General features: G+C 46.1%; 1 protein-coding gene across 7 annotated transcripts in view; it reads right to left on the minus strand.

Moving 5' to 3' along the window:
- Positions 1 to 24,423, minus strand: part of HMBOX1 (homeobox containing 1) — a 149,993-nt gene that overhangs the window by 32,043 nt on the left and 93,527 nt on the right. For all 7 annotated transcript variants that reach the window (XM_054021450.1, XM_054021446.1, XM_054021449.1 and 4 more), the window contains exons 5-6: positions 22,289 to 22,399; positions 9,796 to 9,949 (exon numbers count right to left, since the gene is read on the minus strand). In XM_054021450.1, the coding sequence (XP_053877425.1) occupies positions 9,796 to 9,949; positions 22,289 to 22,399 (265 nt within the window). The remainder of the gene's footprint in view (positions 1 to 9,795; positions 9,950 to 22,288; positions 22,400 to 24,423) is intronic.

The following is a 24,423-nucleotide window of genomic DNA, read 5'->3' on the forward strand; positions in this document are numbered from 1 at the left end:
ATTAGACATTTATATGAATAAGAAGAATGCCCATACCTACCCTATTCAGGATAAAAATTGATGCTGAATATCAATTTTTACCCATATAATCACCCAAAGGATCTATTTTGGGGGAATGGGGGGGAAGGGGTGGGGCTACATCTTCCTCTAAAGCATCCGATCAATGTAAAACACAGATGGATTTTTGATCTGATCTGCTATAGCAATGCCAGTGCTGCTCGGACAGGACTCTCTTCTTACGGTCTCATCTGAAATCACAGATTTCCTGCTTCTCACCTGCATGAGCAGGATGGGAGAATACTAAAGTGCCTGGACTAGTACTGGAGAAAGACGGGAGAGTGTCAAGATTAGATATGGGGAGCTGCCCATTTTAAAATGTATTGTTATAGTATCAGGTAATGTTGCTATAATTCAGATTGTTATAAAGTGTTACCAGTTGTTTGCTACAAGGATATTTTTTCTTTTATTGAAAAAAAAAAAAAAAAAAGAGAAAATTAAGTTACAAAAGGCTCCAAAACACCCCCCAAAAGAGAAATAACCCATTTGGTTCAAAATCTTACAAGACAGCATTGCCTGATGAGCTGTTTGAACATAAGTTTTAGAATGTATTATATTTTACTGTGTGCAATCTGATTGGAAGAACTGGGATTTGCTCATTACTGATTAGAACAGGAAGCTAATTGCATAGTATACGTGTCTAAAATGGAACCTGCTCGATGTAATCCAAAATAAGGAAGACACTACCCAGCAAGGATAATATGGCTGCTCTTGAATACAGTGGTGACCCCGAGTCCAAGCACTTGAACTTTTAAGTAGTAAAAAGCCCTTGCTGTTGTGTCTAAACTGTGACATGTCCTTTTATTCACTATGTTATATAGGTGCCTGCCCTGGAGGATCTCAATAGCACTTCACAAATATGAACAGCAAATAATACATTAGTTAGCCATTCCTTCCATAGGCCTCAAAGCATGTAATGAAGTGAGCCTCCGACTGGGCTTGAGCCTGCAGAACTTCAAAAGATGCAAGTCAACAGCAAGACTTGAGGATCCCTCAGTTGACTTCAACAGGAGTGATGGTCCCATGGGCATCTTGCAGGAGGTATTCACCCTTCTCTGTATCCTGGTTATGCAGATAATTATTTTAGAGATAGGGAAAGCCAGGCACAGAGGGGTTCAGTGACTCGCCCAAGATCACACCATAAGACAGTGGCCAAAGTCTGACTGTCTGCAGGCCCCAGTTCTATCCACTTGCTCATGCTGCTTCTCCAAAATCAAGCTAAGGAACACAAGTGGAATTTCTGAGCTAACTAGTGGCATCTGTCATATTGACAAGACAGCGATGTTCTGTCTCTACCAGTATGTGAAGAGACTGAAAACCAGTTCCTTCCTGCTCCTCTGCCAGGCTGGAAAGGAGGAACAAGCAGAGCCCTAAACTTAGATTCCTCTTGAACACTAGACAGGAAACAGGGCACATCTACTCTGCCCTGCAGTTTGTGTGCTGGGGGGTGCTAATAGCAGAGCGCACCAAAGGGCTGCATTGTAACTCCTCCACGTGGATGCTGCAGGCATGAACTAAAAGGTTCCTACTTTGCATTAATGTAATCCTCTTTAAACGGGATTACATTAATGGTTCCTAGTTCTCATTAATGTAATCCTGTTTGAAGAGGATTACATTAATGTGAACTAGGAACCTTTTAGTTCACGCCTGCAGTGTCCACATGGGGGTGTTACAGCGCCGCACTTTGGCGCGCACTGCTATTCACACCCGTGTCACCCGATCTGCAGAGAAGTGTCAACAAGCCCTTAGATCCCCCGTGGGACCAATATCAAGGTTCTGCAACAAACTATAACTCATGGGATAAAATGAACAAAGGGAATTTTCCTATTTCACAAGCTAATAGATCTCTATCTCCCAAGGGAAGTGGTGGGAGCCCAATGCTTGGGACAGTGACAGTAATAATGCTCATAAGCATTATAATTTTTTAATAATAAGCGTCAGTGCAGACGTCGCTCACTCCTCACCATGGGACTCAAGCCTGCTTATTCCGCGTGCCAGCAGATACTGGGCACACTGCAGAAGGTGCTGCAGTAGTCATGCCGTGCAGCCAGTGCACAAAGCAACAGTGACTGCTTTTGGAGGGAAGTTGGTACAGTCCTCTTTAGCCAGTGGGATGGCCATTGTGACATGGGGCCACTCCTGGTGAGCAGAATGGGTAAGAGGGGGGAACTATTGAGGCTTAGTTATTTTTGATTGTTGGTACCTTCCCTAATATGTACGTGGGTCCAGCTACACTCCAATCAACGGTGTGACTGCAGCATGTGTGGACAGACCCAAGCTAGCTTTGATTTAGGTAACTGAAACAACAACAACAGGGAAGCCACAGCAGCACGAGCTGTACAACCCTGTTTGAGACCCTGGGATGCACTTGAGTGGTTAGCTCATGCTGCTGCAGCTTCACTGCTATTCTTGTTTGAGCTAGCTCGGGTATGTCTGTGTGTGCAGTCACACCTGTGACTGAAGTGTAGTGTAGACACACCCTGTGAGAGTCTCCCATGCACACAGCTCAAATCCCTTCTTCTGCTTCCTCATCAAGTATAAACTCCTCATCCTCATCTCCATCTCTCTGCTTTACACTCCTCATGCAGTCCCTGTAAGCCTGGAAAGGCATAGTCATGGTTACTAGCAAGTTGAAAGTCAGGCTTTCTCCCTTCCCCACTGTAAGGTAGAAATAATGGGGGGGGGGGGGGGGGGAGACAGGAAAGAGGGAAGAAACAAAAATAACCCAAAGCAGAACTATGAAGCTACCTAGACCATCCCCCTGCCACTGATGGGCTGTCCCTGCAATTTGGGGGGGGGGGAGAGAAGAGGAAAGGGAAGAGGAGGCAGCCGGGTGTGGAAGACTGAGCAATGGTTGCAGAGTCAGGAAGTCTAATCCCAGCTCTATTGCCAATTCACTTTGTGGCCTTGAACAAGTCGTTTCACGTCTGACTCAGGTTCCTATCTGTAAAATGGGGATAGTATTTACCTACATCTCTGAACAGCTGTGAAGATTAATTAGTTAATGTTTGTGCAGTGCTTTGAACTTGTACATGCCAAGTATTTTTTAATGTCTAGATTGATTTAACCAGATCCTAGTCTAGGTCTTTGTCTAGTATAGGTTGATTTAACTATATCCTTAAAGCAAGACAGCATATAAAGAACAAAGCCAAAGTAGAAATAAAACCCAAAACCGAAAACCTCAAAACCTTATTACTTAGCAATCCATAAATAAATAGTGCCATACACACATTAATTGCATCACTGAATTAATAGCTTTGTTTACAACAGAATATACAAGCATGTTCCCACTTCATAGAATGGTTGTCAAAAGAAAACACTGCCCCTCTAAACCAGCAATGGAATGCAGACTTGTATAAAGGATGTCGTTTTGAAAAGGCCTCTACAGAATGTCTTGAAATGGGTATGCCCTCCCAAGCTGATTCGGTTGCCACCACTAGATGGCACAGCATTAATGAAAAGCCTGCAAAAGGAGGGAAACTAAGTTCTGATGCATATAATTAGAGCGAAAAGCACAGTCATGTGTTTAAAAAAAAGCAGAAATGGTTTCATTAAAATATATATATCCCTCAGGGAATTTTCAGTCTGACAGTTCTAATCAGAGAGGCTGAAAAAAACCCACAAGGGTGATTTTGATGCTGTGGAAAGAATCTTTGGGACTAGATGTAATAGAGAAAAAACACAAACCTGCACAAGAAACAGACTTTCAAGCCTAACCTCAGGTTCCAACCGAAACGATTACTATAATCTTAGCTTTGTTCCCAAAGGAGGGGGAACCATACACCACCACCACACATAAAACTCAGCATATTTCACGAGCAGCAGGTTAGAGAAGCGAACGTTCCCTGCAGGTCAAGGTTGATATCACTGGCAAGGCAGCATGAGGGAGCTCGCATTGCAGTTGTCTGAACCACACCTTGTTTGCAGTTAAATATAGAACTACACTTTCCGGAACTATTGCTCCTCTTAACCTTCAGATCATAAATATTCAGAAAGAAATTTAAAGAAGAAAGAAAGAAGGACCTTCTAAATCTATTGTCCGAAACCCAAGCCTAACAGCTAATAAACTGTCCTGGGAGAAATTCCAAAAAGCAGCAAAGAGAGGAGAATTGAATTATAGAAACCACAAGCAGCATTCTGGAAAGCCAGAATAAACGCATTAGATCCTTGGATACACATGCACTGTACATAAGCAGACATGTATCCACAACTTGAAAGTACATACACAGGACCTGATTCTGATCTCGCATAAACCAGTTTGACACCAAGTGTACCTCCACAAGAGTTACAGTTGATTTACACAAATCAAAACCAGGAACGCTGCCAATTGCAACCATCACATGCCTTACGCAGTTCAAGAGCCGCATCCGGAGTGGTGCTGAACACCCATGACACCCATTCAATGCAGCAGTGGTACTAAATATGTGATTGCAGGATCCTTTGTATACACAGGAACAAACACAAACAAAAGGGGTGTGGAAGGGACAGTTCTGGGTGTGTCTTTGATGAAATTGATAAACATGGCATGTCGGTTGATCCTCATAATTCAACTATACTATGGATCTGTGACCAAAGACACATTTATCTTTGGCACAGCAGTCAGCCAACCAGTGCTCACTTTAACTGTGCAGAAGCGACTTCAGACTGTCATTCCTTGGGCAAATGGAGATGATGCATTTGGTTAAGGGGACACACCGGGTCACTGGAGACATGATGCACTTTTTAAAAAAAGCATGTCTTGCCCTTGGCCATGAATTGGTTGGCATGTGCCCTAGCCCACAGCAGAGTTAACTCAAACAACAATGAGTGTGCAGGAGAACAAAAACTGCACAGTAATGCTCATACAAATATCACATGTAAAGCTAAAAGCATCAAGAAGAGCCCACTTAAAAGCAGCCACTATGCGCTCAATTGGACATACGAACAGCACGTTAGTGTTTTCCATGAGTGGCACATCAGAACTACTGGGTGCTAGGAGGACACAAAACAAAGAAACATACGTTTAATCGGGTAAGGAAAATCTTTTGGCCTACTGAGTTGGGTCAACTGCCTCCACTAGCAGCCAAATCCTAGAGATGAATAAGCAAACCACCCATGTAAAGCAACTAGATCACTGTGCAATCTTATACGCTATAAACAGAAGCAGAAAAATCCCTTCCCATTCCCAGCGGTGATCAGCACCGGCCAGGGATCAGGAAACCTGCTTGCGTAAGCTGGTATTACGAGTCATAAAATTGGTGGGCCTGGGACTGTGGTAACATGTAAGTGTATCCTGTATGCAACAACCCTGGGCTCTTCTTCGGGTGTCTCCCTCGCTTTAGGCAATGTATTTGCACATGTCAGTGATTAGTATTTGTTTACAAAAACCCTTGCTGCACTGCAGCCGCGCCTAGAGTCAGGATAAGGGCACCATTGCAGTACACACTGTATAACCACCCAGCAAAAGACAATCCCTGCCCCCAAGAGCTTACAATCGGAGACAAGATGCAAGGAATGAGTGTGGCATACAAAGGAAAGAAGGCGCGGAAGGAGGGGAAAACTGCAATGAAAATAAGATCAAGTGGTTACCTAGGTATTCTACTACACAAGGTGGTGGTTTCTGATAGTTTAAACCAGGGGTAGGCCACCTATGGCACGTGTGCCAAAGACGGCACGCGAGCTGATTTTCAGTGGCACTCACACTGCCCGGGTCCTGGCCACTGGTCCGGGGGGCTCTGCATTTTAATTTAATTTTAAATGAAGCTTCTTAAACATTTTAAAAACCGAATTTACTTTACCTACACCAATTGTTTAGTTATATGCTACAGACTTATAGAAAGAGACCTTCTAAAAACCTTAAAATGTATTACTGGCACACGAAACCTTAAACCAATTTTGACATTTTTTTCTAATGCACAAAATTGTCCCTCCCTTACTGGGGTACAGCCAAACCATTATAGACTGATTTCTTGTAGGTGTCAGAGCAGAGGTGAGTCTTGAGGAGGGATCTGAAGGAGAAGAGGGTAGTGTTTAGCACTGTCTTTTTGTTCTGTGTTTGTACAGTGCCTAGCACAATGGCGTGTTGGGGCACAGCTAGGGCTCCTGGGTGCTACAGTCATACAAAACAACATAATAATCATTGTAATGGGGTGGGGGGGGGGGGAAGAGACATGTTTCCTTGCCCCAAAGAGCTTCAATTCTAAATCAGAGAGACAGTACAGTACAGTACAGACCCAGTGAATTAAAGGTCCCAGTTTCAAAGTGGTGCAGAAGCGCAATACTTTGCTGTCATTTCCCAAATATCACCTTGCAGAGGGGACACTTGGTTCTAAAGTACTTCACAACTTTTTCTTTTAATGCTAAATCTCTGACCCATTATGGTTAAGGGACAAAGTAAGGAAAGGGGAAGAGAAAGGAAGAGGAAAACACCATTGGAGTGACTCTCCTACGGGTCTCACGCTATACTAACTACTTGCCTAGTTAGTGCAAACCCCGCTGAAGGTAGGGTGACCAGACAGCAAGTGTGAAAAATCGGGACAGGGGTGGGGGGTAATAGGAGCCTTTAGAAGACAAAGCCCCAAATATTAGGACTGTCCCTATAAAATCAGGACGTCTGGTCACCCTAGCGGAAGGCTACGGGACTCTGAACTGATGCAAAGTTCTCCACTATCAGCTTCCAGTAAAGGATGGGGCCTTCCATTACACAGACTCTTCAGGACAGGCACAGGTTTATCATTTAAGAGAAGCATTGATGAGGAACAGATTTAACAAACCACAGATAGACATTGGAGGAGTGTCAAGAGAAGACTTGGAGACAATTGCTATTTACTGACCCCAAGACTGCAAAGCCTCACTTGTGTGGATGGTCTCATTACTTCACCCAGACCATCCCTGTGAGTAAAATACTTTTGCTTGAGGAAGGGCGGCCCCAAAGGTATTTAACTTTGTGGTCTCGGCATCAGTAGAAGCAGGCTGTCTCCTGTTACCAACTCCTGTTACGTGACAGAGCCCAGTGTCTGAGTGAGGAGAAGTGTTTTATACAGTGGAAGTGCACTCACAAATAGCGAGCACATATTTCAGAACCTGCGAGGGGCTGAGAGCCTCCATCTCCCACAGATTTCTTTAGGAGCTGAAAGTGTTGATCCCCTCCTGGAGGTGCACAAGATCAGGCCCTTGCTATGTCAGAGTTAGGAGGCAGGCATCAATGTGCATTGGAGAGAATAAAACCCTATATGAATTTTTGAACGCCATATAGTTTGGAGGCATGATTGTGGCCCTCACCAAGTACTCTGCTGGGAGTGCAAATGCCATCGATACTATAGTGATGAGCGTGACGTGCATGAATAGTTTATTGCCGGTGCACTAGGCTCTTCAGCTGCCTTTATGAAAAGGAGCTGGACTGCTCCTTATTGCAATGTCTCCATAACACGTGTATCCTATTCTACTCCCTGGGGATGAGCTGGAAGATGGCATGAAAAGCATCTACAGCTTTCGACTTTCATGGTCTATGTAATCTCTTGTGCTTACAGGTTAGAATTCTGGGGTGTTTAATATTTTATTATTTACAATCCCTTAATCTTCCCTATGTTCTAGCAGGAAAATACTACACACAACAGCCCAAATGCCGCATAGTAGACAGGCTTGGATATGGAGGTATTTGTCCAAACCTAGCAACATCTGCAGGATCTTTTTTGCCCTAACTGCAGATCCTCTTCTCACAAGGGTTTGGACCTGTTGCTGTATGGAGCTTCCAGATTCCGCTCTGGCGGTCAGCACAAGGTGCTCACAGCCAAGTGCATTACCAAGGACTCGTTTAATGCCCGGTGCACCCCACACTCCAAAGTTGGAAGAAGACTGAATGGGGAAAAACACTGCCTCCCAGCAATTTAGCCTTTACAAGGAATAAGCTAGGGTTACCATACGTCCGGTTTTTCCCGGACATGTCCGGTTTTCGGCAATCAAACCCCCGTCCGGGGGGAATTGCCAGAAAGCCGAACATGTCCGGGAAAATGCCGGCCGGGCACTTCCCCTCCAGCGGCTGCTCTGCTCCTCCCCTGACTCTTCGGCTCTGTTTAAGAGCGGAGCTGCCCGAGCGCTATGGGCTTCAGGCAGCCCCCTTGCCTCCGGACCCCAGCCGCCGGCTGGGCGCTTCCCCTCCCGGGTTCCGGTGGCACAGGGTCTGGGGGCATGGGGGCTGCCCGAAGCCGGTAGCACTTGGGCAGCTCGGCTCTTAAACAGAGCCGAAGAGTCAGGGGAGGAGCAGAGCCTCCGGCCGCGGCGGCTCTGCTCCTCCCCTGACTCTTCGGCTCTGTTTAAGAGCGGAGCGCTACGGGCTTTGGGCAGCCCCCATACCTCCGGACCCTGCGCCGCCAGAGCCCGGGAGGGAAAGTGCCCGGCCGGGGGCGCAGGGTCCGGAGGCATAGGGGCTGCCCGAAGCCCAAGCGCTACCGGCTTCACGGTTTGCCGGGCAGCCTCCAGACCCTGCGCCCCCGGCTGGGCGCTTCCCCTCCCGGGCTCCAGCTGCGCTGGGGAAGCGCCAGCCGGGGGCGCAGGGTCTGGGGGCTGCCCGGCAAACCGTGAAGCCAGTAGCGCTCGGGCAGCCCTTTTCGCATGGCTGGGAGTGGGAGGGAGGAGGGGGGCGGAGTTAGGGCGGGGTTGGGGCGGGGAAGGGGCGGAGTTGGGTCGGAGTTGGGGTGGGGAAATGGGCGGGACTGGGGTGGGGAAATGGGCGGGGCCAGGGCCCTGTGGAGGGTCCTCTTTTTTTATTTATGAGATATGGTAACCCTAAATAAGCACTTACCCCTACACGGTCACTCTGTACACGCTGGGCCTTTCCAAGCTGCCAATTTAGGCACTAGAGAGAGATTCTGAAGTGAGCAGAGAGCAAAGGCAAAGCGTGCAGGCAGCAGGCAGACCTCGCTAGGAGAGTGCTTAATGTCTGCCAGGCTGAAGAGCTGGGAGTTCTAATGTATTTGAATGGCTCTACCTTGCCCTGTACTGTTCCCCGCCAACATCCAGGGCTGTGACAGGCTTCTGGGCAGGGAATTTATCATCCGGCAAAGCTCTCTTACACAGCACTGTAAATGGACAGGGGTGCGGTACAAATGCCAGCATAAAATAGGATATTTATTTTATCTATTTGAGGTAGGATCTGCAAAATGGAAAGAGCTGCACAATACAGAGCAAAGATCATTCAGACTCCCGTCTAGACAGAGTCTGAATTAGCTTGAATGAAAGCTCCCTGGAAAGCTAAGGAAGAGCTGAATAACAAAGACCTGGAAGACTCCACAAACTGAACCAAGGGTAAGGCCTCCCGAGAGCGGTGAAGAACGTTCAGCGTGATCAAAAGGACTACGGCACGTAAATGCTTTCCATGAAATGGGGAGTGATACTTCCTCCTAGTTCGCTGAAGGAAAAAACACGTCCAGGTAGCTACACCGCTACCCTGATATAACGCGACCCGATATAACACGAATTCGGATAGAACGCGGTAAAGCAGCGCTCCGGGGAGGGGCGGGGCTGCGCGCTCTGGCGGATCAAAGCAAGTTCGCTATAACGCGGTTTCACCTAGAACGCGGTAAGATTTTTTGGCTCCCGAGGACAGCGTTATATCGGGGTAGCGGTGTAATTGGCTTGCACACTGCTGAAGCACACTCAGGATAAAGCAGTTGTTACTCATCAGAGCAGGGACAAATGGTATCTCAATCTACTTCCATTTAATGCACATCAAGGCCTTGGCAACCCCAAGGAGAGACATACCTTTCCATAACTGCCAGGCACTCCTTTCTCCATGTGAACCGACTGCCTCGCCGTAGTCTGAAGGTCCCAGAGGTAGCTGTGACTGGGGGAGGCGTCTGTCTCCATTCTGGCTCTTCTACTGGGATTGGAGCAGGTCTCATACTTAACGTAGCCCCTAAAAACAAGAATAAATACTGTTTCCTAATGGACTGTAAATCTTGCTTCTCTTCTCAGTCCTGCTAATGAAGAAACAACTGACTGGGGAAGCCATTCAAGCCAAAGATAAAACACCTACAAATGACAGGGCCAGTGCAACCATTTAGGCGACCTAGGCTGTCGCCTAGGGCACTAGGATTTGGGGGGCATCATTTTCTTTGGCAGTGACCACGGCGGCCAGCTCTTCGGCTGCCCCGGTTGCTGCCGGCATTTAGGCAGAGGGAGCTGGGGCAGTGGAGCGCAGGGAGGGCCGCCTGCAGCGGGGGGGGGGGGGGGGAGGGGGGCGCAGCACGCAGGGGAACTCCCCGCCCCAGCTCACCCCTGCCCCACCTCCTCCCCGAGCACGCCTTGGCTGCTTCACTTCTCCCGCCTCCCAGGCTTGTGGTGCCAATCAGCTTAGGTGCCGCAAGCCTGAGAGGCGGGAGAAGTGAAGCAGAGACAGCGTGCTTGGGGAGGTGGCGGCGCAGGGGTGAGCTGGAGCGGGGGGTGGGGAGCTGCCGCGGGGAGGGGGGGGGGCGGACACCTCAGGGCGGAGCTGCCGTGGGGGGGGGGGCGCCTCAGGGTGGGGGCTCGAGGACGGACGCAAGGTGGAAGTTTCGCCTAGGGCGCGAAACATCCTTCCACTGGCCCTGACAAACGAACACATTAAAGACACATAAGGCCAGATTGTGACCTCACACAGGCAAGAATCAGGAGTTACCCGGTTGAAATCAACAGAGTTAAACTGGTCTAAGTCAGAGGAGAATCAAGCAGGGAGTCTTCATTATACCCACTTTGGAAGAGGCAATTTGCCCTCATCAAGATGACCAGCTTCATATAGAATGTCTGAGCTACGCTTAGCCGGGACCTATTCCGGCTTTGCTTTGTGTTCTTCTGTCATGAACATAAGAACGGCCAAACTGAGTCAGAACAAAGGTCCATTAGCCCAGTAGCCTGACTTCTGACAGTATACTGAAGTTAGGCTCACCAGCCTGTAATTGCCGAGATCGCCTCTGGAGCCTTTTTTAAAAAGTTGGCGTCACATTAGCTATCCTCCAGTCATGTGGTACAGAAGCGGTTTTAAATGAGAAGTCACATACCACAGTTAGTAGTTCTGCAATTTCACATTTGAGTTCCTTCAGAACTCTTGGGTGAATGCCATCTGGTCCTGGTGACTTATTACTGGTTAATTTATCAATTTGTTCCAAAACCTTCTCTAATGACACCTGAATCTGGGACAGTTCCTCAGATTTTTCACCTAAAAAGGAGGACTCAGGTTTGGGAATCTCCCTCACATCCTCAGTCGTGAAGACTGATGCAAACAAATCATTTAGTTTCTCCGCAATGGTAGGGTAACCAGACGTCCCGTTTTTAAAGGGACAGTCCTATATTTAAACCCTCCTGCAGGTGTCTTGACTTTTTCTTAAAAACGGGCAAATTGTCCTGTATTTTCTGTCTTCTTCCCCTCAGTACTGACGGGGAGGAGGGTGTGTGTGTGTGTCCTGCTGAAGGGGGTCCTGCTGCTGGCCGAATCCCTACTCACCAGCCACCAGCCCACCAGCAGTGAGTGGCCAACAATGGGGGTGGGTGTGCAAGGCTGGTGGCGGGGTGAAGATGCAGTGCACGGGGCTGGCCGCTCCCCCTGCTGGTCTGCCCAGCACAGCCCCCACTGCGTGCTGGCTCTCGGGCAGCAGGGCCCTGCCCCGTTTCTGGCCAGCCCTGGCTGCGCGCTGCAGCGGCTGGTGCTTGTTGGCAGGCGACAGGCGGTGGCCAGTTACATGTCATCTCTGCTGCCCAGCTATCGGCCCTTTACGTGCTCCCTGTCCTCTCCCTGCTTTGCCCCTTTGCCCCCCCAAACCCCGCTGCTCCGCCACATCACCCCCCGCGGAGCGCATCCCACTCCCAGCGCTGTGGGGAGAATCAGCCCCTGATTGGAGTGCTCAGCTCACCAACAGCCTGGACAGCAGGCTCCTTCCTTCCCCCACTGCCTCTGGCTGGGCCGGCAGCCCAGGAAAGCCCAAGATCCTCCAGCTTGAGACGCTGGCCAGGAGGAGCCGAGCCGTGCATGTGCCAAAGCCCCGCATAGTGCTTCCTCCCCTCCCCCCGCACCCGCCTGGAAGTAGCTCCTATCCCTTCCCTCCCGCAGTGCTGAAAGGATGCTACTGGCTACATTCTGGGGCGAACCCTGGCATAAATCTGGGGAGGGGTGGCATGTGACCTTGCCCCTCCCCACCCCCCAGCCCCTCCGGGTTGCCTCAGGAAGACATGGCACGAGGTACCAGGAGAGGCGGGTCCGTCCCGGGGACCCAGCCAGGCATGGAGGGTGGAGAGCGCCAGGCAGGGTCAGTCGGTCACCCCCCACCCCGTGTGAGAGAGCTGTATGGGAGTGTGTGGGGCTAGGGGTGTGTATGTCACCCCTCCCCGTGTGAACCATAAAAACGTAAAGATAAGTGGGTAAATAAAATAATCCAACTACGCAGGATTTCTTTTTAACAGGGGCTCAGTCAACTTGATGTTAATTTGAATGTTTGTACTACATAGTTCTGATTGATTGACATTGAACTCGCTTGAATACGAGTAATTTTACCAGGTGTCCCGTATTCAGAATAGGAAAATATGGTCACCCTATGCAATGGCCTTATCCCCCTTGACTGCTCCTTTAGAATCTCAACCATCTAGTGGCTCCATTGGTTATTTAGCAGGCTTCCTGCTTCTGATGTATCTTAAAAAAAAATTATGCCATTACTCTTTGAGTCTTTGGCTAGATGTTCTTCAAATTCTTTTTTGGCCTTCCTAATTATATTTGTACACTTGACTTGCCAGAGTTTATGCTCCTTTCTATTTTCCTCAATAGGATTTAACTTCCACTTTGTAAAGGATGCCTTTTTGTCTCTCTCTGCTTCTTTTACTTTGCTGCTTAGCCACGGCGGCACTCTTTCGGTTCTCTTTCTATGTTTTTTAATTTGGGATACATATTTAATTTGGGCCTCTATTATTGTGTCTTTAAAAAATTTCCAAGGATTTCACTTTTGGCACGGTACATTTTAATTTCCGTTTAACTAACTTCATTTCTGTGTAGTTCCCCTTTCTGAAATTAACTGCTACCATGGTGGGCTGCTTTGGTGTTTCCCCACAACAGGGATATTAAATTTTATTATGTTATGGTCACTATTAGCGAGTCATTCAGCTATATTCACCACTTGGACCAGATCCTGTGCTCCATTTAGGACTAAATCAAGAATTGGCTCTCCTCTTGTGAGTTCCAGGACTAGCTGCTCCAAGAAGCTGTCATTTAAGCGGTCAGGAAACTTTGTCTCTACATCCCGTCCTGACATGTACCCAGTCAATATGGGGATAGTTGAAATCTCCCATTGAGTTTTTTTATTTTTATAGCCTCTCTAATCTCCCTGAGCATTTCACAGTCACTATCAGCATCCTGGTCAGGTGTTGGTAATATATCCTTACTGCTATATTCTTATTATTCAAGCATGGAATTACTATCCATGGAGATTCTATGGTACAGTTTGGTTCATTTAAGATTTTTACTTCATTTGACTCTACACTTTTTTCCCACATATAGTGCTCCTCCCCGGTCAGTTCTGTCCTTTTGATATACATCTCTACCTTGATATAACGCTGTCCTCGGGAGCCAAAAAATCTTACCGCGTTATAGGTGAAACCGCGTTATATCTAACTTGCTTTGATTCGCCGGAGTGCACAGCCCCGCCCCCCTGGAGCACTACTTTACCACATTATATCCGAATTCATGTTATATCGGGTCGCGTTATATCAGGGTAGAGATGTATTTTGTACCCTGGTATTACTGTGTCCCATTGATTATCCTCATCCACCAAGTTTCAGTGATGCCTAGTATATCAATATCCTCATTTAATTCGAGGCACTCTAGTTCACCCATCTTATTATTTAGACTTCTAGCATTGGTATATAAGCACTTAAAAATAGTCACTTTTTAGCTGTCTGCCATTGTAATAGAGTGAAGGGGGTGAAGAACCTCACATGGCTTAACCCTAGCAATGCTTTCCCTACCTACTGTTAATGAGTGGAGAAATCATTATCAGGATTTGGCAGTATCAGCTGCCCAATGACTATTTTCCTTACTGAGGATTAGCACTCTGAGAAGGGTGGGAGTCTCTTGAAGGGTTAAAACTTTCTCCTGGGTAAGTCAGTAGTAAGTAAAGGACATCATTGTTAGTCTTGCGCACACGGGGGCACTGTCTGGGGAAGTTCTCTCAGCCCTACATGCAGTAGCGCTGTCTTCCCCCGCCCCCCCTCACTCTATGCTGTAGTTTATTGCTGGGCAATAATATTTACCCAGTTAAACGTAACATCAGCTGGTTGCACCATCGTTTCAAAGTAGGATTTTGGCCAACTTTTACCAATGTTGGTGCACGAATTTGTATATTCTAATGTTTCAGAAAAGTATCTGACGGGCACAGCCCTTCAAACACAGAATTACTGGGTCAGCAAGAGTGGGGAAATGCTAGCCCCTCCCCCCCCCACTGTCTTACCAACAAACCTCCCCCTGACCAGGAGCTGGGAGAGCAGAGGCTCTCTCCACCTGCTCATAAGCAGGCAATTGGTTGGCAGCGCTCTCTCAGAAAACAGATAAAAATGAAAGAGAGCATTTCAGTGATGCTTAGCATCAAGGTAACAGCTGCAGAGTAATGATATTATGTTAGTGTGTCTAAAATGTTTCTTAGGTAAAGGAGAAAAAAATGAATAATTTTTTTTAGAGCATAAATCTGCTTCCATGTAAATCAGGCATTGATGCATTTACTTACTGAATATAAAATGCCTTTTTTGTTTTCGTTTTTGTTTTGGGTAGTGATAGCCTTGGTGGGTCAATTCACCCATTTCTCTTTTCCATGGGACAATATCAGTAAGAGCAGCATCCTGAAGTTGGCAGACACTGGAGAAATGTTTTGAGAACTGGGGATAGGCTACCACCTCAACACATGCACATGAGATCTGGCACAAGGAAAACCACACGGGAGCATCAGGTGCTTGGGTCTCAACTGGTGATAGGGGAAATGCAGTTCAGCATAAGCACTGCTGGCATGATCTTTGGTGAAGGAATCGGAGAGAGTTTCTCCTCTGAGACCTTTGGTTACTTGTTCTTTTAACCTGCTGCCTCAAAACATCACTCTGATGTTCTGCCCACCCAGCTCTGCTTCTATAGTTTCTCTAAAACAAAGGCGTAGCATGCCATTTGTTCCACGCTAAGGGCCAGATTCTTCAATTATACCCATGCACCTCTGCATGCAGATCTAGTTTACCTGGACGGTGATGAGTGCATACAAAAGCCTATGACAAATCACAAGATCTGGCCCTAAAAACAGCAGATTTTTGAAAGAAGGGATACTGCTATGTTTTTGGCTGAGTAGAGCCACAACGTTGGGAAGCAATTAAGTAAAAGCTCTGAGAACTGTGCCTTGGTATATACATCAAAAGGTGAGGCACTCTGTACGTGAAGAGAGATAAATTGTGTGGGGAAGCCCTATTCATAGAGCATATGGGACTAGAATCTCCTACCGTCATCCAATGCCAGATGTGACCTTGCAATGAAATGGATGGGACTAAATCGTTCCCTGGAAGGACCACGTCTAGATATCAGGGAGGAATTCAGTCTCCATCGCCCTTTCAGTGTTTGGTCTTTGTGCTGAAATTGCCAGCTAGGTTACCAGTTTATTTATTGTTCCCTTTCCCCTAATCTCCATCTTCTTGTGTGTCTGTCCTTAGACTGAGAACTCCTGGGGGCGGGGACCATGTCCTCTTTCCACAGAGTTTAAAACCAGAAAGAATAACTGGATCATGGGTTCTGACTGCCTGTACATTTCACCCTGATGCCCTTATGCTGAGCCCAATGACTTTAGTTAGATTAAAGAATTTCAGTCCTCAAGAGACTAAACTATTCCATGCCACTGGCAGAGAACTGGAGAGACCAATGTGTCACCAATGTCTGGGGTTCCAGCAACAGTAAGGAATTGATTAGGTGAGAGATACCCAGATGATCCTAGCAGGCGATCTATGCCCTATGCTGCAGAGAAAGGCAAAATGCCCTTAAAGTTTCTGACAATTTGACCTGGGGGAAATATCCTTCCTGCGCCCAACTTTGGTGATCAGTTTGACCCTGAGCATGTGAGCAAGACACGCCAGCCAGGTACCTAGGAAAGAGGACTCTCTGTACCACCTAAGAGTACTTATTCACTCTCTCTCTTGTCCTGTCTCTAGCTAGGGCTAACCTCAGATGCTTCAGAGGAAGGCGAACACCAATCCCCACCCCCATGCCCTAAGAATACATCTGGACAATTGTGCACCTGGGAAAAAGATTCCTTCCTGACCACTAGCTGAAGCCTTGCAGTGTGAGATCTGATGATAGTCATTGTCTTAATTGAGAGGTGCAAGTGTTCTGAGCGTGTTGAGGACCATGCTGAGTTTCCTGTTCTCTCCATGAAGGAAGGGAATGACTAGGGGGATCTGTAGATTCACAGACTCCAAGGCCAGAAGGGACTAGCACAACCATCCAGCCGAACCCTTCCCCACCCTCACAGGTGGTAGAATTTCTCCAAGAAGCTGGATTAAAGCATATCTCGTAGGCTAGGTATACACTGCAGCTCAGAGGTGTAATACCCAGCTCAGATAGACATACACACGCTAGCTCGAAAGCTAGTGCACTATACGTAGCAATGTGGCTGCAGCAGCATGGGCTAGCCACCCAAGTACAACCCCATCCAAGACCCCAGGTACTTATTCAGGCAGCTAACGAGAGCTGCCGCCAAGGCCATGCTGTTACTTTTAGTGTGCTAGCGTGAGCAGAGCTCGTGCGTGTATGTCTACCTGGGCTGGGAATGACCCATCTCAGCTGCAGTGCAGACGTACCGGTCGAAAGATATCCAATCTTGTGTTAAAAAGATTAAGTGCGGGTGAGTCCACCACCTTCATTGCAAAGCTGTTCCAATGTTCAATTAGCATTGCAAAGCTGTTCCAATGTTCAATTAGCATCACTGCTAGGAAACTGCATCTCATTTCAAGGCTGAATTTGTCTAACTTCAACTTCCAGCCACTGCCTCTTGTTTTGCCTTTGTCAACAAGAGTGAAAAGCCCCTTCTATCGGATGCCGTTCCCATGTGTAAGAACCTAGACACAATGATCACATCACCTCTCCACCTTTCCTTTGACAAGCTGAACAAGTTAAGCTCCTTAAGCCTCATGTCGAGGAGCTGGAAAACAAGCTTTACGATAGTTTTTGTGGCCCTCCTTTGAACTCTCCTGCGTATTTCCAAACCTTCTTGAAGTCTGGACACCAGAACTGGACACAGTGATCCAGTAACTGTCTTTGAGTGTTTGGAGCAGGGGTGGCCAACCTGAGCCTGAGAAGGGGCCAGAATTTAACAATGTACATTGCCGAAGAGCCACAGTAATACGGCAGCAGCTCCCCTCAGCTCTCCCCCCGCCCCCGCTCCCAGAACCTCCCACCCACCGGCAGCCCCGCTGATCAGCGCCTCCCCCTCCCTCCCCACACCTCCCGATCAGCTGTTTCCTGGCGTGCAGGAGGCTTGAGGGGGGAAGGGAGGTGGAGGAGAAAGGGCATGGCAGGCTCAGGGAAGGGGGCAGGGCCTGTGGCAGAGCCAGGGGTTGAGCAGTGAGCACCTACGGCCCATTAGAAAATTGGCACCTGTAGCTCCAGCCCCGGAGTCGGTGCCTATACAAGGAGCTGCATGTTAACTTCTGAAGAGCCGCATGTGGCTCCGGAGCCACAGGTTGGCCTCCCCTGGTTTGGAGAGTACTCAATGCAACCCTAGTGCTACGCTAAAGAAACAATAACATTTTTAAAAGTGCCAAGCATGAGGGTTTTTCCAGGGTGGACACAGGCTTATTGGGACATGCCCTGAACCCATCTCATTTCACAGGCCACTGATTTCTTATCACGTGATGATAACTTTTGGTCATTACTGAGCTGGGCTGGATTTGAAACCGCAACCTAGACTCCCTGCAATTTAACAGAGAAGCCTCTCATTTAGGTACAAGCTCTTCAGCGCAGGGATCTGTTTTCTGTGAAACGCTTAGCACACTTGATGCACTATTAAAGACCAATTATACCATCGCCACCCCAATACAAAGCTCCTGGGATAGCCAGCATCTTACTTTTTCATAAGCTTTTCTTTTAGAGCCAGACAAGGGCTCCCATGGCATTAAAATTATGGAAAATGCTACATGTTGCTGACAACTGCCTCTCTTCAACCTGGCAGCACACCTTGTCCAAGATGACTATTACTGCCTTCCTATTAATTAATTGGCAGGAAGAAAAAAAAAAAAACAACAGCTGAAATGTGGGCAATCAGTAGTAGTCTTGTAGTCTTAACACACCATTTCTACAACCTGCCTGGCTCTGTCACAGCCCAAACAGAGAGACGATGCCAAGGTTCATAAGCCATGAACATCTCACATTGCCCCCTGCTCCCAACCAATCTATTAAGGCCAACCTTAATTTTTTTATTTCCAAACATGGGTCTGGGAAGATTTGTTAGAACAATGCAAGACTTCACTGATGCAGTAATGCTTAAATTTGGTTCCAAAACACATTTATAAAGTGCCAAACAGGTGCTCAGCCCTCCACAAAACATGACATGGTCCCTGCCCCCAAAATGCCCTATCTCAATAAAAAAGTACTCTGTTAATTAGATTAAATGAAAGACATTCCAGTGTCAACTGATCTTAATATTTTGCACTGATTATTTCTTTACACAAAATCTGCCTTCACTCGCATCTGCAACTGCTTCCATAAAGAAAAATACAAGTGCTAACACATAAAATGACCTGTCAGTTTTGCAGCATTATCATTAACTCCAATGTCCTCTCCTCCAGAAAACCAAACCACTGATCATCAAGTTGGGAGCAAGATTATTATATATACACACCTCTACCCCGACAGAAGGCTGTCCTCAGGAGCCAAAAAAAAATCTTACCGCGTTATAGGTGAAACCGCGTTATATCGAACTTGCTTTGATCCGCCGGAGTGTGCAGCCCCGCCCCGCTCGGAGCACTGCTTTACCGCGTTATATCCGAATTAGTGTTATATCGGGTCACATTATATCGGGGTAGAGGTGTATTATTATTATTGCATCAGAGTTAAAACATTTCCCATAACTAGTTTTCTTTCATAATAAACTAGTTTATCTGAGGCTGTCTGAACAACAGTAACAAGCAAAGACAATAGAAAGATATAGAGACTATCCACGGAGAAAAACTAAACAGCGAAGAACACATACCAAAGGCCAAACAAAGCTGGGAGCCAACAAAAGCTCTGGAGGATCTGAGCCCACTTCTGTATTAATAGTGGCAAACAGTACAAAATCTTGTTGTTCTAAGGCTTCAGAACACAAAATTGCTAGATTAGCAGATGCAGGACTCTATGCGAGTGATTTAAAGCATAACCCACCTATGTAGCACTGCTATATACCTAAAAAGAAATGTCTCATTTTTTGCTGTATTTATATTTCTTTTCTGTCTCTGTCTTACAGTAGCATCTAGAGACTCTATCATCATATTGGTGCCGTACACACATATAGTAAGAGACAGTCCCTTCCCTGTAAAGCTTACAGTCTAGTTAGACAAGTCAGACAAAGGAAGTATTATCCCCACTTTACAGATGGGAATGGAGGCACAGAGAGTTTAAATGACTTGCCCAAGGTCACACAGCAAGTGTGCGAGAGCCAGGGGCTGAGCCCACATCTCATGAGTCCAGTGTCCTTAACCATAAAACCATCCTTCCTCTTGAGGTCCCAGGTTGATTTTATCTACCTTCCTGGCCCTTCAAAACTGTTCCTGTTCTACAGGAAGGGAGTGTCTTTTTCAATGTTACACAGCTGAATTCAGCCTGAGAGATTCCAAAAAGGGACAGGTCTGTAGATATAAATTTACCTAAATAAGAATTAAGCTGAGAAGGAGAAACTAACTCCCATGCCCCACTGTCACCAAAGAACTCCCAATTCCCAATGTGACACCACAGCTCGGAGTAAACGAGTCACAGAAGGGAAAGGAATACAGTTGTCTTTCCAGCTGCTGGCATTGTAGGGGAGACAGGAAGAAGAAAAACAGACAAAACGAAGCATGCCTCTCTGTGGAAAGTTAGAAAACAGAAAAGGCACATGCTGATAATTTAATCTTGTGAGTTCTTCGGAAAAAGGGCCGTGTTTTACTGAATGGTTGTACAGCACCAAGCACAACGTAAGTTTCTTCAGGCAGGAACCATATCTCTGTCTGTATGACGTATTCACCATTAGCACTCAACCAATATATATTAATTATCCACTGGCTGGCCAGTCTGGACTGCAATACAATCGGTTGCGTGGCAACAGTTCAAAGCAGCGGATTGGCCTAAAAAAAATTTAAAAATCCCCTCGAGTAGAAAATTCGAACAGCTATGGAAAAACAAAGGTTTTTCCAAGTCTCTCTAAGTAAATTGAATGTTCTATTGGTCCTAAAGGAATTTAAAGGCATCAATGCAATCCCTTGGCATAGGTAAGTGTCACTTTGTCTTTACAGTACTTGAAAAGGCTGTGTAAGATCCCTTATGAAAAACCAAAATTAAAAAACCCCAGTCAGCGGCTGTTGAAGAAAATCTTTCCCATGCCAATACAAAAAGAAAAGAAAAACAACAACAGACAAGTCCTCAGCCAGTCAGACAGTGAAGTAGAACTTTAGAGTTTAACATCAATTCATTTTGATTTAAATTGGTATGTGCTCATCAGAAATCAGTTCTGAGGAGTGAAAAGACACATAGGAAGATATGGGGGAGGGAGGTGTCACTGCTGAGTTTAACAAAGACTCTCTTAGCATGGCCCAGAACACACACTCACAAACAACCCCAAATACTATAGCAGAAGGATCTATAAGGTTATAGGAAACAAATCTAAGCAGCAGTTTCAATCTTCAGGAGAGGCCGTATCCTGTTTCTCAGCTCTTTCCAAAAGCTCCAGTCCTCTTTTCCTGTCAGTTTTTGGGCCATATCTTCTGTCAAAGGGGAATTTCTGGGAACTATTCCACGGGGTGGAACCTGAGAATCTGAAGGCAGCTGATGCTAAAACTTGTTCCCAGTAACCTTACAGATCTTTAGACAATGCCAATTGCAACATCAACAGGGATTGTAAAATTGGTGTTCCTCACCGATCACAGCAAACTGTCAGCACCTCCCTCCCCTGGGCGCATTCACTCTCTGAACAGCATTTCCAGATGCTTGAGAGAAAGGACAAAACTCAGAACTGTGTTTAATTTAAGGTCAGCTAAGTTCAGACAAAGTATTCCTGGACCAATTAATGTATGAAGCCTCTTTATGTGCGGTTTACACACACAGCACTGGTTTTCAGAATCTGGTTTTACTGGTTTTACTTAACAGAACTGGGTCATGAACAGACTTTTGGAGCAAAGTTCACAATAGACAGACACTGAGTTTTGACTCCCTTTAAATCAATTACATTTCAAAGGGAAGACAGCTGGCATAGGGTGGGTATAAGCAGGCTTCAGATTAAACAAAGGAAAATTGAGGCTGATTAGTATCAAGGTGGTAGCCAAGGACTGATAAGGGATGGAAGTGTTACTTGTGAAGTTGTTTCTGATTTTCTACACCCACAATTGAGTTAGGACAATGGAGAACTTTACTTTTCCTCTTTATATCTGGGCTCTCTCTTGATTTTTCAGAGGAGAAGCAAGCAGGCTTTGCAAGACAAATCCTGACACCATCATATCCCAACCACAGGTTCAGGGCATCATACAAAACCCATGAAAGTCTACTGAAAGACTGCCATTGATTTTAAGGGGCTCTGGATAGGTCCTTAAACTTCCTATTGTTAGTTTATATGACACAGCTATTTTCAATGCCATGGCAAGTTTCCTTCTCTTGATCCAACAGAGATTATCTTTTATTTATATTGAGAGGCTGGGTGTAGATTTAAAGCCAAGCTGATCATACCTCCAACAGAGACTACATAGTCCCACACTTCCAGAGGGTGTGAAAATGAGTCAAGCAACCAAGAAACAGGCCAGAGCTGAACAGCTGGAGCGGCAGTGCTCTGGGTCACTTGCTACAACCAAAAGTTTACGCTTAAAAGCAGTTCTATTCACAAGTAGACTTAGCCCCATTCCTCCCCCTTTCCAAAAAGTCACTCAGTTACGGGATGTCACCTCTTGGAAGATGCTTCAGTACAGCAAGGTGAAGTGAACAATCAGTGCCACTCGCAAACATGACCCAGGGTTTATTGCAGAAATAAAACCTTTGCTTGTTTTGTTTTCTTTTGTTTACCAGGGTTTGTCTTCTCAAGCTGGTACCATCTGTAAAATGCCCTTTTCTTTTGTTCACTCAGGTCTGACCCCTGCTGCAACAGCCAATGAGAGATCCGGCTCTGGCTGATACCTACAAGAAAGAAAGCGAGAGAGAGAGCGCTTTTGTTCTATTTAAATTTTGAATAGATTCAGTGCTAGTGAAAGGTACTGGCTTAAGAGGCCCAGAAACTGAAAGCTAATATTTTATACATAGAAAAGGTACACGTTTCAAGCCTCCCCCACAGCGTCTCACCAGTGTACCTCAACTTTTGTCCTTTATTATTTTTGACCTGACTCAGACTCCATTCCCACAGCAGGCAGCATAGTCCAGCAGTTAGTGGAAAGTTCCCCAGACTTTGGAGTGAGGAGATCAGGGTTCTATTCCTAGCTCGGCCACTGACTCTCATGACAGGACTTTGAGGAAATCATAACATTGCGGTGCCTCAGTTTGCCATCCTTAAAATGGGAATATTGGTACTTACCCGTCATTGTAAAGTGCTTCGAGATCTACAGACGAAGAAGTTATTGAAGTGATTATGATGATAAAATGCTTGCGGTGCATGCGGAGCTCAACAATAAGGTGAAAGTAGAACAGCAGTTTGTGATATACAGATATTAGTCCAACAGAAAATGAAGTCATTCATTGCCAAGTCATATCTCATAGGCCAGAAATAAAACCAAACCCAGCTGTCAGATGATAAACCGCTTCCAAACGCTATTGACCTGGGCTGGATTAGACCCTGTGACCTAGAGGTGAAAAGTTCCATTTCTCTAAGAGAAATTTAAATCAGACTTACATAAAAATAGTACGAGGAGAAAATTTCCCAGAAGCTGAATATATTTTTTCAGAGTGAAGTGGAATGCAGGATCAACGTCCACATTTCATCCATAACACTGAAGGACAAATTAATTAGGACACAAACCAAAACTAACCAGTTTCGCAAGTAAAGAAACAGGACTCGAAACCCACTCGGATGAGAATCACATACTCATTCGTGATCACCACAAGCTATTCCAAGAACTTATATAATTCAGCGTTCAAATGGCTGAAGCAGAAGGCTAACAGAAGGGGCAAAGGAAATGCCAAGGGTGCATTCTCAAGAAGGCTGTTCAGCCATTAGAAAGGGTTAACATACAAACTCTTTTGGGGATTAAAGTTCTAGGAGGTGCTCACAGTAACAATATATTGCTAAACACCACCTGTGCCAACTCTGTTTAGAGTTATAATACACAACACGAAGGTTGCTTTTCATGAGGTACTCACACCTACCTCTCCCATCTTGTGATCTCATTATCATATTTAACTTATGAGAAATAGGCCCCTGGAGTTTTACATTTTTTCTAATAAGGGATTTTTTCCTAACATGTATTTTTGAGTTAAACAAAGAAAATAATAATGTTTCAGAAGGATTCAAAATCTTAGGGGAGTCCAATTTATATGGGTTAACTCCAACTAGGTTTTCAAAAATCATAGTTATGTTCCTAACTAGCCTGCATTATATATAATTCTAGAGCTACTAAATTTCATTTGTCCTGCAGGAAAGGGGTGGGTTTGGTTTTTTAAACAGGAACTCCTTTGTGTTCAACAGAAATCCTCGTGCAAGGATGCAGGAGAGAAATTGACGGCTCCATGAGTATATTCTGACGGGCTTGCTGCAGGCAGGACTGTATGCTTTTATTGTATATCCATTTTGTATTCCCAACCAACCTCTCTCAGGGACTGCCTCTGCCCTATCTATCTATCAAAGATGGTGCAAACAGCTGAGGCAGTCCCACTTAGTCATCCCTAAGGTTGAAATCATGTCAACTGGAAGCATGTGCTCAGTAAAGGGACCTGGTTCTGAAACCTGTCTCCTTTGGTGTTCCATCACAGTCCATATCAGGCCACTTTTTGAGCACAGTGCTACATGCCTTAAGTGTTTGGCCTCTCGGTTGTGGTTTCTCAGTTGGATGAGTTTTGTCTGTTGATGGGTGAGGGCAGCATTAGTTTATTACCTGGTTTCTAAGTACTGTGGTCTGCCTTTAATTATGTAATAAAAACATTGTGTGTACAGCTCTTTGCAACAGTTATGGATACAGAACATATTTTCATAATAATATATTGGGGCATCTACG

The sequence above is a fragment of the Malaclemys terrapin genome, chromosome 3 (assembly GCF_027887155.1).
Source record: "Malaclemys terrapin pileata isolate rMalTer1 chromosome 3, rMalTer1.hap1, whole genome shotgun sequence".
Taxonomy (NCBI): domain Eukaryota; kingdom Metazoa; phylum Chordata; order Testudines; family Emydidae; genus Malaclemys; species Malaclemys terrapin.